The following is a 13,927-nucleotide window of genomic DNA, read 5'->3' as shown; positions in this document are numbered from 1 at the left end:
ATTTTGTATTAGTCCCTCCAGGATTTCCTGATGTGTTTTTTATGGTGTTACTTTGGGAATATTTGCAAAGAACTTTGCAATATTTTTCCCCATAAAACATCTTTTTTAAATCTACATATACGAGAAAAGAATATAGATTAGCTACTTGAACATTTTTATTCTTTAAAAAACTTAAACAGCTTGATTTTTGTCAATTTTCATATTGATCATGTTTGCTATAACTTGACAATTACAGTACAGCTGAGGCAGCAGTTGTAGAAATAAGAAATACTGCAACCTGCAGGTGGGAGGCACCTGCAGGTTGCCCCCCACCTGCAACCCAAAGCTTTTAATCATTATTGTGGAAAATTTGCAATAAACTCACAATTATGCATATGAGCTAAGAAATGAGGGAATCTGTTGATTTTGCATAAATTTCCATAATTGCAGAATCATGGAAAACTCAATGGACTGTGATATGGATTTTTCATTATAGATGTTTTATTCTCTAAAATTCTCATTTGTATTTACTTCACAAATGTATTTTCCTAAGTTCGTGTATATCTTTCCATGTGTGTTTCTGTTCTCTGTTTTTACTCTTACATCTGCTGTGTTCCCTAATTTAAACGTAAAGAAAATAATTTATTTACGTTCTAATGAAAATGGAAACAAAGGTTTATGCTACCCATAACTGAACAAAAATAACCTTGATATTTTATTTCTTATTTCTGGCAGGGTAGTTTTTCATTTACAGAGTTATGAATATAAATCTACATTCTGAATTTTTGTAACTTTAATCCACCATAGGGAAAGGAATGACTGTAAATTCTGGCTAAATTAAAGAGGGAGACACACCGAATACAGGTAGAAACTAAAAATGCCTTTAAAGCAACATTATTTTATAACCTTCCAGTAGTCAATGTAGCCTTGATGAAAAGCTTTTTATTCTGTTAGAACTGTGTCTATTTAATGTGTGTGTGGCTCAGCACAGCTCAGCTGAGCCACACACATTTTATTAACGTTCAGCTTCTGACCTGAACATCAGGGAGCTTTTACTGTCATTGCCCTTGCAACATTGTAATATTTATGCATTGTGGGTTGTTGTGATAGTTATTGTCATCACATCGTTGAAGTTAATGCAAAAGTGAACAATAAATTTGCTTTCGGCTCACTGTTCACGTTCATGTAACAGCTCTGCTTTTTCTGTTAAAGCTACTGATAACTTATAATTCACTCTGAATGATCTGACATGGGTTTTGTGTCCTTCAACGTATGAGTCTTTTGCTTTCTGCTATAGAGTATTTCTATTGCAGAGCAAACATGTCTTAATATTTTTCTGAGTAACACGTTTTTGCAAACGCTCTGCTTTCAGATTTCTCAACAATGTGAGCTTAATTACTTGACCTTTACAGAAGCTCTTAGTTAGTATTAGTTGTTTTTTTTTTTTTTTTTTTTTTCGTCAAGGAGACGGTCATAGGGACTTGTGTTTAAGCCAATTTGGTTTCTGGATACAAACTATATTTTGTTGCTTTGTACTTGTGATGTGTGCAATGACAATAAAGTTTAATTCTATTCTGTTCATTCCAGAACTGAACAGTTCTTTTATTCTAACTAGAGATGCACTAAACATACACTCAGTAATAGAGCCTAATGAAATACGTAGACATTTAAATTGCACTTTTATAGTTTTAACAAACAGCATGTTGGATAAAACACTTTTGTTTTGCTTTCAGTAAAAATTAGATTAAACATATGGACACCTAGTAGTGCCGTGGAGTTTTTCACATTTAACCTCTTAATAACCTCAAATGACAATGTATATTGGGAGTCTTTTGTAATAGGTCACCACCATAGAAAAAGTGCATAGTAGTGTTTAGAGAGGGTTTAGTTGAAAAAAAATCTGAGCCATAAATCTCTCACAAAGCACTGTTAAACACATAATCTGAAGATGGAAGACAGAGCTATCTGTGAACCATCTTATACATGCAAAATGACACTTTTATGTTGTGATAAACTAACAGAGTAAACCATTATCTCCATGATGAAACATAGTAGTGGTGGCATCATGCTATGGGGATTATTTTATTGACCAATTAGACCAGTTAGAAAAGTGAAACTGGTCAAAGTTGAAGTAATTGCACGTCAATTCTTAAAGATAAACGTTTAGACGCTGCACTAGAGGTGAGACTGAAAGAGAGTTTCACCTTTCAGCAGCAATCTGAGCGTAAACATGCATCCGTAGCTCTCATAGAACAGTTTATGGGTCAGTCAAAGTTCAGACTTAAGTCCTTTTGAGAATCAGTGCATCGGCAAAAAGAGTTTGCGTGATGGTCTGTAGAATCACAAAACCAGCAAAAATCTAAATCTGCAGGTAAGACCACTGAGAGAATCAGAAATAAGTATCAGCCAGTTTCAATCTGATACATTTCTAATTATAACCAAGCAGATTTATCCTCCAATTTAACCTTGAACTGAAAAGAGGAGCTCATAAAAAGGTAGTACTGGAAACGGTTGTATCTTATTTTTAAAGTTGTCCCAATTTCTTTTTTTTCTTTTTTTTTCTTTTTTTTTTGCTCTAAGAAATTTTAGAAACAAACTTTTTATTTTGCTACAGTAGTTAAAGCTAATTGATAAAATACTACAATACTCATTCTCTAATTACAATTTTAATGTGCAAATGAAAATGTAAAGAGAGGGAGACAACACAAATTATTGTAAATCTATTTCTACACACAGACCCACACCAAATTTAATTATAGTAATTAGGTAAAAGTACTAATTGCAGACATATTTATTTTTCACATTGGGGTTAATAGTCAATTAAAATTGGCAGTATGTTAAATTATTGTTGCTTGTTAATAAGGCGGATTCTGTGGTTCGTGATGAGACACACCGATGATTATTTCACCAAAAGATAATATATGGTAACTCCTGTAGCATGTTACAAATGCTTGTTTAAACCTTGAATTATTATTTATTTATTTTTTATTTATTTATTTTTTTTAAAGGTTGCCAGGTGGTATTTCTAAAATGTGACATCTTATCATTTTGTCCTAAATGAAAAGGCATTTCTTCCTCAATAGAAAGGACAAAACTTCAGTGGTTTATTCCTCATTTTTCTACTTGTCTTCTATCTCTCTCTCTCATTGCTCACTTTCCTGTTCGACCACTGTCAAAGAAATGCCACTAAAGCCAAAAAAGCTATTTCAAAAAAGAAAAGCTCTGCAGAGTGAGGAGTGCCAAACATCCTATGCTGCACCATTTTTGAAGGTGCTCCACATGATGCACAATAAAAAGTCTCTTCTTTACCTGCATGTTTATCTGCGTTTCTTCTCCCCATTAACTTGGTTACTGAGCATTTATGCAACAAATATTTCTTAATTTTATTAATACTATTGCCTAGAAAATTGATTGATTATATTATAGTTATATATTACAAACAGCGTTTTTTATTGTAATGATCCTGTTTCATGTGATGGTGCAGCTTTCAAAGCGTACTACTTTTTAGGATTGAACAGTTGATTTCTAAGATCCACACTTCATTACCATTAGATAAAAGGGTTTGTCCTCCCATATTGCCCCATTTGTGTCCGTACTTTTTTTTTTTTCCTGTCTGCATTTCCTTTTTTCTTTTCAGTTTTTGTTTTTCACATCCAAGAGTTTCCCCTGAAGCCTGCTCATCAATCTCCCAATCTTTCAATTTTCTGCCGTGGCAAGAAGCACTTAAATTTATCGCTCCATCTGTTTATTACATGCCCATCTCTCCTTCCCTTTCCTTCTGCCTTCCACTCTGGGTTCTCCTCCTCTCCATCTGTTTATGCTTGTTGCTGATCACCTTTCTGTTTGGCATCTGTCCTTCACTGCTACTATCCCATGGTTCAAACACTTTTTGAAAATCAGGTCACCGATGAGCTTTTCTAATGAACCAATTGTGAGTTTTCTGAAATTCTTTGCTTCAAACTGCGGAGATATTTTAGGTCCAGAAGATATATTTCCTGTCATGGAGCAGGAGTAATCTCCACAGAGCTCACAAGTAACAAATGAAAGGAAGGATCTGTTGTCTTTTTCACTGCTATTTTAGACTCCCTGACAGATCTTAGTTGCTTAGTTACTTTTTCCTGCACAGTGCAAAAGTTTGCTTAAAGTCTACAGAACCAAGTCATGATCTTCTCGTTTTATATATCTCTGAAAATGTTTGGTTGTTTATTTTCAACATCAGTACCTGCAGGTGTGAGGTAGAAGAAGTCGCCGGTCCCTCTTTTTTCCTCTGTGGCAAACAAGGATTGATTAGCAAAAGCACAAAGTGTCTTTGTTGCTGCCGCTACTTTCAAACAGTGTCAGGAGGACGTAAGCGCTTCATCAATGCAGACAGCAGCAGTTTGACATTGTGCTATCTGTTTCTAATTTGTCTCTGTTCCCTCCCTCTTGTTTCTCTGCCACAGATCACATTCTTCATGCTGCTGTCTGCAGTGTGTGTAATGCTCAACCTGGCGGGCTCCATTCTCTCCTGCCAAAACGCTCAGCTTGTTAACTCGCTGGAGGAGTGTAAGCTGGTGAGACCAACTAGACATTGACCCATCACAATCTTAGTTATTTGACCGTCAGTCCAATGTCTACATCCATTATTTCTATGCAGTGTTTGGGTGGGGTGCTGTGGTGCCTTTGTCCAGCACTCAGAGGGGGTGGTCTGTGGTGGGTGATGAGCAGGGTTAGTTTTCTGATATGATTTTGAATGTAGGCCAGCAATACATGTTTTTTTGTCCTGTGTGTTTTTCTGTTGCCCCGGTGATGGACTGGTGACCTGTCCATACAAGATAACAAGCTATAGGCAATGGAAAAAGTAATTTTTTAGTCTCACATCTTAATCTCACATCTTATTTTTGCCCCCTACATGTTTTTTGGCAAGCTGCAAATATGGGACGTCTTGTAGCTTTTTTCTGTCCAACCATAATTTTCTTGATAATTTTCCATGAAGGTCAGATGAGCAAATAGTTGTCCACTTGTCAGTTTTTTCCCCACCTGAGCTGTGAACCTCTGCAGGTCCTTTAGAGTTACCATAAACCTCTTAGTTGCATTTATAATTTATGCACTGGTCTGTCAGTTTGATTGGCTCCCCTTGTGTTGGTAAGTTTGCACTTCAGGCATATTCTATGAGGAATAACGGGATGGATTGAGCAGTGCGCTGTGAAATGTTCCAGGTTCAGGATATGGTTTTATAAAATAGCCTTCCTAATGGATGGGATTTTATTCAGGGGTATCAAAATAAAGAGGGGCTGCATTCAGTAGACGGCACACATTTCAGAATTTTATTGATAAAATTGCAAAATTATGGACCTTTCCACTTCACAATTATGTGCTGTAACGCAAAATATATCAAAAGTAACGTCACATATATGAGGGTTATTGTCACAAATTCAGTACATCACAAGTATTGAATCAATTAATTATCTCCATGATAAGAAATCCTGCATAAAGGAAGAATTTACCAAGCCACTAAACAGAGCAATATTGTGATGAATTCTATGTTATAAACAACTTTCATACCAGACAAATGGTCATGGGTTTTTTGTTATCCAACTTTGCACAACTTCTGTTCTAAACAGACTGCTGAGCTGAGTCATTCCTGAAATCAACAAAACCATTTGTTTGTCACCACTGACTCACGATTATCACATCCGCTCCAGCAAAACTCAGTTCTATGACGTATAGACTCAGGGACACTGAATACAATTTCTCTCCACAATTTTTATGTGCGACAAAACATATAAAGCCTCTATCCTTTGCCTTCCAACTCACGCTTATGTCCCTTTTTTTGTGTCAGTCTATCATACATTGCATAAAAATATCAACATTTGCTGCCATAAAGGTACATATTAAAATAGTTTTGCAAATATTCGACTGGCGTAAGGTGTCCGGTTTGGATAAAACTGGAAACTTAGAGTGTTTTTGTTTTTTTTAGTTCTTCTTCACCCTTTGCATCCAGGCAGCTTAAAATATTAACTACCCACAAAATCTCCCTTTATTATTCTCCATAGCTGTAAATCTATGTTTTGTATGAAAGCGATATTGTGAACTGAGTATGAACTGTGTTTTTGTTTGAGGTGCTGTTATGTAGCTGCAAAAGCTGTAAGCTCTCTTTTCTTTTAAAAAACAATCCAAATAATAGCCTTTAGAGACCGAACTTTTCTTAACCAGATGCCTAGCCGATGTTTTAAAGTGAATTTATAGTGCCTGGGGTTTGTATCTATTTCATAACTGTAGAAGCCCCTTGTGGTTTCTAAGACACCCAGCCCACTAACCCAACTACTTCCACAGCATAAGCAGCTTTTCTCCTGCAAGTCGGATCGCGCATGCACACTAACTTTGGTACTTTATGTGACTCTCCAGGGACCCTCACCCACACGTGACTGAAATATTAATGTTCTTCATCTCCTCTCCCCAATGTAATTAACCCATACTTGTTGAGTTCATGTCCTGCTTTTTACTCAATCTGGGACACATAGCAGAGGTACCTCAATCCATCCCAGAGTAGCTCATCATATCCTCACTTTGTCGTTTTTACACGTGCACAAGGCTTCACTGTATAAAAAAGAAAAAAAGTCTCATTTGTCTAAAAACAATCAGCGTATTTTTATGGAGAGAGGGGATAAATTACTCGACAGAATAAGCTGAGGTCTGGCCCGTGCGTGTGTCTCTGTGTCTCTTTGTGTGTTTGGTCGTGCACGCCCGCATGTTTCTCTGTGTTTTTGTGGCATGCCTGTTTGAGTGCGGATGTGTGGTCTCCCCTCCTCCCCACCAGGTACCGTTTGACAACGATGGAGTGTGTGTCTGCTGCGAGCAACAGAAGCAGAGCACCGGCTGCAACAACCAGGCAGAGATGCTGAAACTGAACCCCCTGCGGGACTGCAACACCATCCGCCTTCGCCTCAAGGTGGCCATGTTTCTCTCGCATTTCTACGTTTTGAAAGAATACTGAATATATAATTTATTTTATTTAGGTTTTTTTATCTGACATGGATTATTGTTTTAAATAATGTCCAGCTCTGAAAAATATCAGCCTTACAAGAAGATATTGGATTCAATTTGTTCAGTCATTTAGTCTTGCTTGCATTTTCGTCACAGTAACATTCAATCAGTCGAACTTTATTTATAGAACACTTTTAATTCAGTCTAGTGTAAAACAAAGTGCTTTATAGAAATCAAAATCTGAAAGACATGAGTTTAATCAGCTAGCGCAATAAAATGATCAAAATGATCAAATAAATGGAAAATGGTAAATTAACTGTACTTGTTTAGTACTTTTATCAAATCCAAGGACTCCAAACTGCTTTACACTACATTCACCCATTCACACACACTTTCACACACTTTATTTGGTAAGCTACATTGTAGCCTTAGCTGCCCTGAGGTAGCGGACAAAACAACAAAGTGACTGAGATGGACGTGGAGATAAAACAAGCAATTACTGTTAATAAAGCAATGAGGAATTAGAAGTTTGAAGTGAAAAAAAAATCAATTAGAGAGAATGAGCAACTCTGAAAACATAGTCATCGAGATTCAATTAGTAAAAAGACCCTGGAGATAGATGTATGTTTTATGAGAAAAACTGTGAAATGTTATAAAATGTTATAAAAACACTGATGTTAAGAGCATGCTATTAATTAACGATCAAATCTAGAATAGTAACAATATTTTTGAAAACATGTAGCAGTATTTGCCAACAATTATTAAACAGCATTGAAGAGTAAAAGTTGAATAAAGTGTGTGTGCGTGTGTGTGTGTGTGTGTGTGTGTGTGTGTGTGTGTGTGTGTGTGTGTGTGTTTCAAAGGTGAATCGTAGAGAATTGATAATGGTGGGTAATAAACATCAATTATTACTGTTGGAAAAGACGAGGCTGGTCAAAGTGTGAAAAGTTTGATTTTGAGCATATCGAATGTTATTTTCTTAGATTTTCACCAAAAATAGTCATGAAATCGTATCTGCAAATATCATCTACCTAAAACCTTGTATTTACCATAAACATTTTAATGTACAAAAATTATGCTAAATTGAACTTTAACGCATGAGAGTCATAATATTTTACTTCTCTAGATAGACTCATGGGAAAATGCTTTCCAATATTTTCTTCTAATGTGTAGTTTTTGTTCAACAACATGACAGTTTCAGTCTCCAATTAGAGGGAGTTGTAAAGCATATGTCTTTTTTTTTCCCCAGAAGGCAGATGTTTTAGTATTCACTGCGTTTTCAGGCTGGCTGTAGTTTAGCAGTTCGTGACCTGGGTGGAATATCTTATCTCTCCTGGTGTCTGCAGGAATAAAATACAGTGTGAAGCACTCTGCCCCTAATGGATAATGACAATCATATCCATTAATTTTATACCCCTGATTGATTATAAAACATTGATAACCAAATCAAAAGACTTCTTCGGGTGAAAAATGCTTATGAAAGGAGGAAAGATCGAGCACATTCATCACTATGGTCATAACTCATTAAAGAAATGGGGAATTGGTGCTATAAAGCTTTATTAAGCACCGGAGCAGTCAGACATATTGAGTTATATCTAAGAGGAAGGTGTCATATGCAAGTCCCAGGAGTCAATTTCCATTTCAGATGCTGTTAGACGTCTGATTGTGATGAACTCATCTGCAGTGTTGTTCTTTTCTGTAGCATACAAAAGAAGAAATCTGATTTAAATGAAAGCAAGATGAAGCTGTAGACGATGTAGACTTAGTGTCTCATTTCTCTACAGCTTCTCTCCTCTTTAAGTGGCTCTCTTACATTTATGAAAGCACATCACATTGCCAGGGATATGTGCCATTCATTCTCCACAGACATATTTAATTTCCATACAGTCTTTTTTTTTTGCGTTTCATTACTCTGCCTGGGGCTGTAAATCATTTGTGAGAGGTGGTATTGAGGTAATTTCTGGTTTCCTGTTAAGAGGCGGATGTATAACCTTACTTTGGTTGACCTAAGGGCAAAGTATTTTTCAGAGGTTAAATATTCAGTTAGCACACATATTAAGCAGCTTTAGTGAAAAAAAAAAAAAAAAAATTCAACACTTTCTCTTTGGTTTTTGTCCTGGAATGTTTTATAATGCCTTATTATTGATGTCCTCTCAAACCTAGGTTAAAATTAACTCAGGTGAAGCTAATTAACATGCAATATGTCAAAAGACAAGTGCAGTTCAGCTATGTTAAGAAATAACTAATTGCAGGTGTATATATTTATTTATTTAGAGAGAGAGAGAGTGGTGGACTTTCATTTCTGTTTCGATTGGATCTAAGAGATCATGATAGTTTAACAATATAATTTAGTTTACTTATGTAGCACCAAATAATAAATGTTGTTTCCAGTCACTTGACAAAAAAAAAAAACATTTCAGTTCAATCATACATACATTCCAATTGATCCTAGTTATCACATACACAAACATAGATCCTCATGAGTCAGGACACCGCTTGAAGAAAATAGATCCTCTTCTAAACTTACCCAAATGTTCAGAAAGGAGAATAATTTAAAACAACAAGCTCAAAACAACTCAAATGTGATAAACAAGACTGGACAAGAAGAACCCTGTTGTACATTGGCATCATGCACTGATTGTCAAAAGCTTACTGTTGGAGAAATGCAGAATTATGCTATTACAATAAAATATGAATTTATTTTCAGATGTTTTATGCAGAATCACCAGGGTGGCAGGTAATTTGCATGACATCAAAAACCCAGACCAGTTGCCCCACCAGCAGCCGGCGTGTTTGGCACTGCTGGCTTTCCCTTTCCAAATCGCCATCTGTTTTGGCAAACCCCTGACCATTTCCAGCTTGTTCTCTCTCGTCCGCAATGTTTTCGTCAGTGAAAGGAATGGCGTGACAACATCGATCTCAGATTATGCATCCACATCTGAAGTTTCTCCGTTTTTAAACTTGATGATGTCTCGGATAAAATCATTTTCTCTGGAGGTGATAAAACATGATGAAAACCATTTTAATAATGAAAATATTCACCGCATGATTCACCATTATTAATAACAGAGTGGGAAGTTTTATACTCCTGAAATGAAGGATTTCAAATTTATATAATTTCTTCAGATGCTATTTGTCCACATCTGTGTGGGTCCAGATGTTCTCTCTTTTAAGGTATTTCTTAAATCTATGATTCATTAAGCGTATATTTAAAGCTGTTTGTAAAAAGTATGATTATAACATCAGTCAATGTTCAAATTATGTTGCTGGGCAATTTTCTCATCTTTCCAGAATTCATTTCTGGGGGAAAAAAAACAACTCATCAGTGCACAATATTAGTACTTCACTGAAATGATCCATTAAAAACATGCAGCTTGTCGGTTTCTGATGCAGGATACTAGCACCAAAGATTGTGTGTAATGGTAAGACATCACTTTCCAGACAAGTGAGAAATAACAGGTACAACATTATCCTTCTTGTAAAGAGGAAGTGAAAGAAACCCATTACACATCCTGTTGCAGTTGCACCTGACGGTAGATGAGATATTTTGTGCAACATAAGAACATGCTGTTCCTGATGTTGGTGCGGGGGTTTGAAAAAGTGTTTGCCTACTTACAAACTTTTTTTTTTGTCACTAATACGTGCTAATACCAGATCATCAAACTAATTGTAACATCAGACAAAAACAATCTCGGTACAAAAAGCATTTTTTAGATGATGATTATGAAGGGCAAGAAGCTGAGCAATCAAATCTGTCCCAATGTGGAAAAATAAGTGAGGCCATTCAGAAGTGGGTTTGCTGGTGCGTTTGGATCTTTGTCCTGCAACAAAACTTAAATAATATTGAGCTTAAAGTGCCTTTTTTTAAAGATTTTTACAAAGACATGTTTTTGTTGTTGTTGTTTTGGCTATTTCTGCCTGGTCTCTTTTTTATTGTTGGATCACAAACGTTATTTTAACCCAGGCAAATGAGGCTGGCAGTGCTTTAGATCTGCTTTGACACCCTGGATGATTCATTATGAGCTCTTGGATTCATTTTAGTGAGCTGGCTTCAATAGCAGAAGACAAACAACAATTTGTCATTTGTAATTGAATTACTTTAGATTATAGCATCTTTTTTTTATCTTTCAGGCTGCATTATGTTGTCAGAGAAGTTATATTTAAGTACTTTATTAATTCTGTTTATGAGACAGGCCTCCATGTGGCAAGTTAATTGAAACTTTCCAAAATATTGATAATCATAGTTATTTTATGATATCAGAAATATAATGAATAACTTTTTTCAGATCCTCATTATCTACTTTTTGTACTTAAGGATATTTTTGTCTGACAAATTTGTTTTATGATTTGAAACATGTAACGGTGTAATAACGATAAAATCAGGGGAGAAATATAACTTTGTAGCACTTAACGTTCAAAACAGCAAAAATGAACAGATTTAAAAACTCATGGTTGCAGGGAAGAGCCCAGAGGAAGAAAAACAGAACCAGAGCCCAGATGATGGGCTACTGAGGTTTATGGATGCTCGTCTGAACTGTTTGATTCAATTGAAGCCCTATTGTATCTCAAAATGTCCAAAAAAAAAAGTTGATGTTGGCTGTCAGAAAACACTGTTAGAACCGCATGGGATATAGCATCACACGGATATCCTTCAGATGTTAGAAAATCTCTGAAAGATTTTTCTTTTTTCTGATAAAATAGATCTCTGCTGTCTCTTCCTGAACGACATTCAGGACTTTCAGAGGCTCTGAAGAGCTGATTCACAAATGGGCGGGAAATTAACAGGACTGCCTGCAAAACGAGTGTCTTCACACTGATTGGAAAAGAACAGGGCTCACTTATTCGACACCTTTAGCGTGATGTGATTCCAGACGCTTTGAAGGAAAAACTAATTGAGACATTCGGTCCAGAACCTCACAGTTCGAGAGGCAGCAGTTGAGTATCAGTGATGTGAAAAAGTAATTAAGTCCTCCCCTCAGTCCGTCACCATGGGGTTGTAGCCACATTAGGCAGAAGGTCAATATGAGAAAAAAAAAATCATTTTCTTTTATTTCTATGGCTCCACAATTCCAACTCCCAATCCAGATCTATACTCATACCTCCTATCATCACACCATGGGTGCAGAGATCTAAAAATGAACACTTTCCTTCTTATGATTCAGGGGGAACAGCAGTCAAACCTCTCTTAACTATCCTGAAACATTCCCATTTTTGTTTTCTGTCCTGAATCTCTGCAGAGCCTCATCCAGCTTAAACATGCCCACAAGTCTTCACTCAGGAAGTGTTTGATTGGCAGCCCAACACCTGAGGTGTCTCTTTTTGGTGTAGAAGAACCTCTGCTTAAGTCTCCTTAGCTTATCTGTAAGAATGAGCCCTAACACTGTTCGGAGGAAGATAGTTTCTGCTGCTTGTTTCAGCCGTCTTAGTCGCAGTGAATAGTATGAGGCAATAAGATTATGCGTTTGGCCAGGACCTTGAGAGCTCTGCATTACGCCTTAGTTCTCTTTTGGCTGCTGCAGCAGTGTCTGCATCACTAAAGACTATGTATTTATCTGCCTATAAATCTCTTATTCATTCTTCTTTCGCTTCAGAAGAAGTGAGAGAAAGTACTTAAACCTCTCAGCAATTTAAGGTTTAGGTGCCAGAGTAACCCCGCAAGAATGCAATTCAACCTCTGGCATAGGTTCAGAAAGAAAACTGGTCCTGTGCAACATTCCCTTGGTGAGAGCGGCTATCCTGTCCTTGGCAATTAGGGTTGACTGGTCAACGTAAATCCAAGGGTAATGCATTTGACATCAGTTGAAGCCGGAGCCTCGGGATTGTAGCTGCCTTTGTAGATGCTGAATGTTTGGTCAGCATTAATGCTCCATAAAGTACATAAGTGTGGTGAGATATACTTAACGTTATAGAAATTAAAGCCTCTTTTAGTCTGTCAATTGAGGAGAGTATACTAACTGAAACTTAAGGCGAAAGTAGTGACAGTCCAAACAGCAGTTGTTATTAACAGCTTGGCGTGAAATGTCAGACAGACAGACTGATGTAATGTCAATAAGTCTCCCAGACTTTCTTCCAACACAAAATCTGTTCAGAATGAACTACAAACGTATAGATGTGGAGTGACAAAAAGATGTGGAGTGAAAAAAAGCTTTGCAATGCGAGTTATTCTAGAAAGAATCTTCAAAAATACACGTATTCCCAAAGGAACTTGAAATCTTAACTGGGTGATCTGAATAGTGGGCATGAGTGTGAAGACACTGAAAATGTTTGAAGGCCATCTGAGGGACATAATATCACTATAAATGAGAGCCAAAAATCATGTGCAGGGCATATCTTCTGTTTCACCTGGTGAGTTTTAGTTTAGAGGACTGTTCACAAATGTAAGAGTGAAATTCAGTTATTCTCTGGAAAAATGTTGCATTCATGTTCCTCATGCTGGCGGCAATTTGCAGTCAGTAAAGAACAATTCTTTATATTCTTCTCTTCCAGATTACGACAGGTTTATATGTGAATTTAAACAAAACCCAGATATGTTTTAAAGACTGGGGCACTCGTAGTTGAAAACAGACTAAAGCCAAAGTTATGGCTCTATAAACTTTTAAAAGGTTAATTTTAGCTAAAAGGAGGCTCACCTGTTTACGAGAACACATCAGATGCACTTCTCCTTTGTTACATAATGGAAAAAGAAAATACATCAGGCTGAGAAATGTGGACCCCCACAAGTCTGGCTCAACCAATTGCCAGATGCTAAAGGGGAACAACATTCATCTCTTCAAACAATTATACACAACCATTATGACCATGGGAGTGTCCAGCTGTCAGGGAGAAGGCGGATTCTGTGTCCTAGAAATGAATGTGCTATTCTACCCCAGAACAAAAGCAAAAGACCTTGAGACTGGTCAAACAGTGATACCAACACAGGCGACAAAAAAAAAAAAAAAGTTTGCAAGGACAAATATTTCAGTTCTTAAAGACACCAGAACAC

At 36.7% G+C, this 13,927-nt stretch overlaps 1 protein-coding gene across 1 annotated transcript in view; it reads left to right on the top strand.

Annotated features, from left to right (window-relative positions):
* Nucleotides 1–13,927, top strand: part of fam189a1 (family with sequence similarity 189 member A1) — a 60,445-nt gene that overhangs the window by 31,570 nt on the left and 14,948 nt on the right. The window contains exons 2-3 of the mRNA XM_015031764.1: nt 4,422–4,532; nt 6,779–6,910. Coding sequence (XP_014887250.1) covers nt 4,434–4,532; nt 6,779–6,910 — 231 coding nt within the window. The 5' untranslated portion in view covers nt 4,422–4,433. The remainder of the gene's footprint in view (nt 1–4,421; nt 4,533–6,778; nt 6,911–13,927) is intronic.

This window comes from Poecilia latipinna, unplaced genomic scaffold (genome assembly GCF_001443285.1).
Source record: "Poecilia latipinna isolate Pla-1442-1.1 unplaced genomic scaffold, P_latipinna-1.0 Scaffold216, whole genome shotgun sequence".
NCBI classification, from domain to species: Eukaryota; Metazoa; Chordata; class Actinopteri; order Cyprinodontiformes; family Poeciliidae; genus Poecilia; species Poecilia latipinna.
Note: the sequence above shows the minus strand (reverse complement) of the source record. Positions and strands in the feature narration are given on the sequence as shown.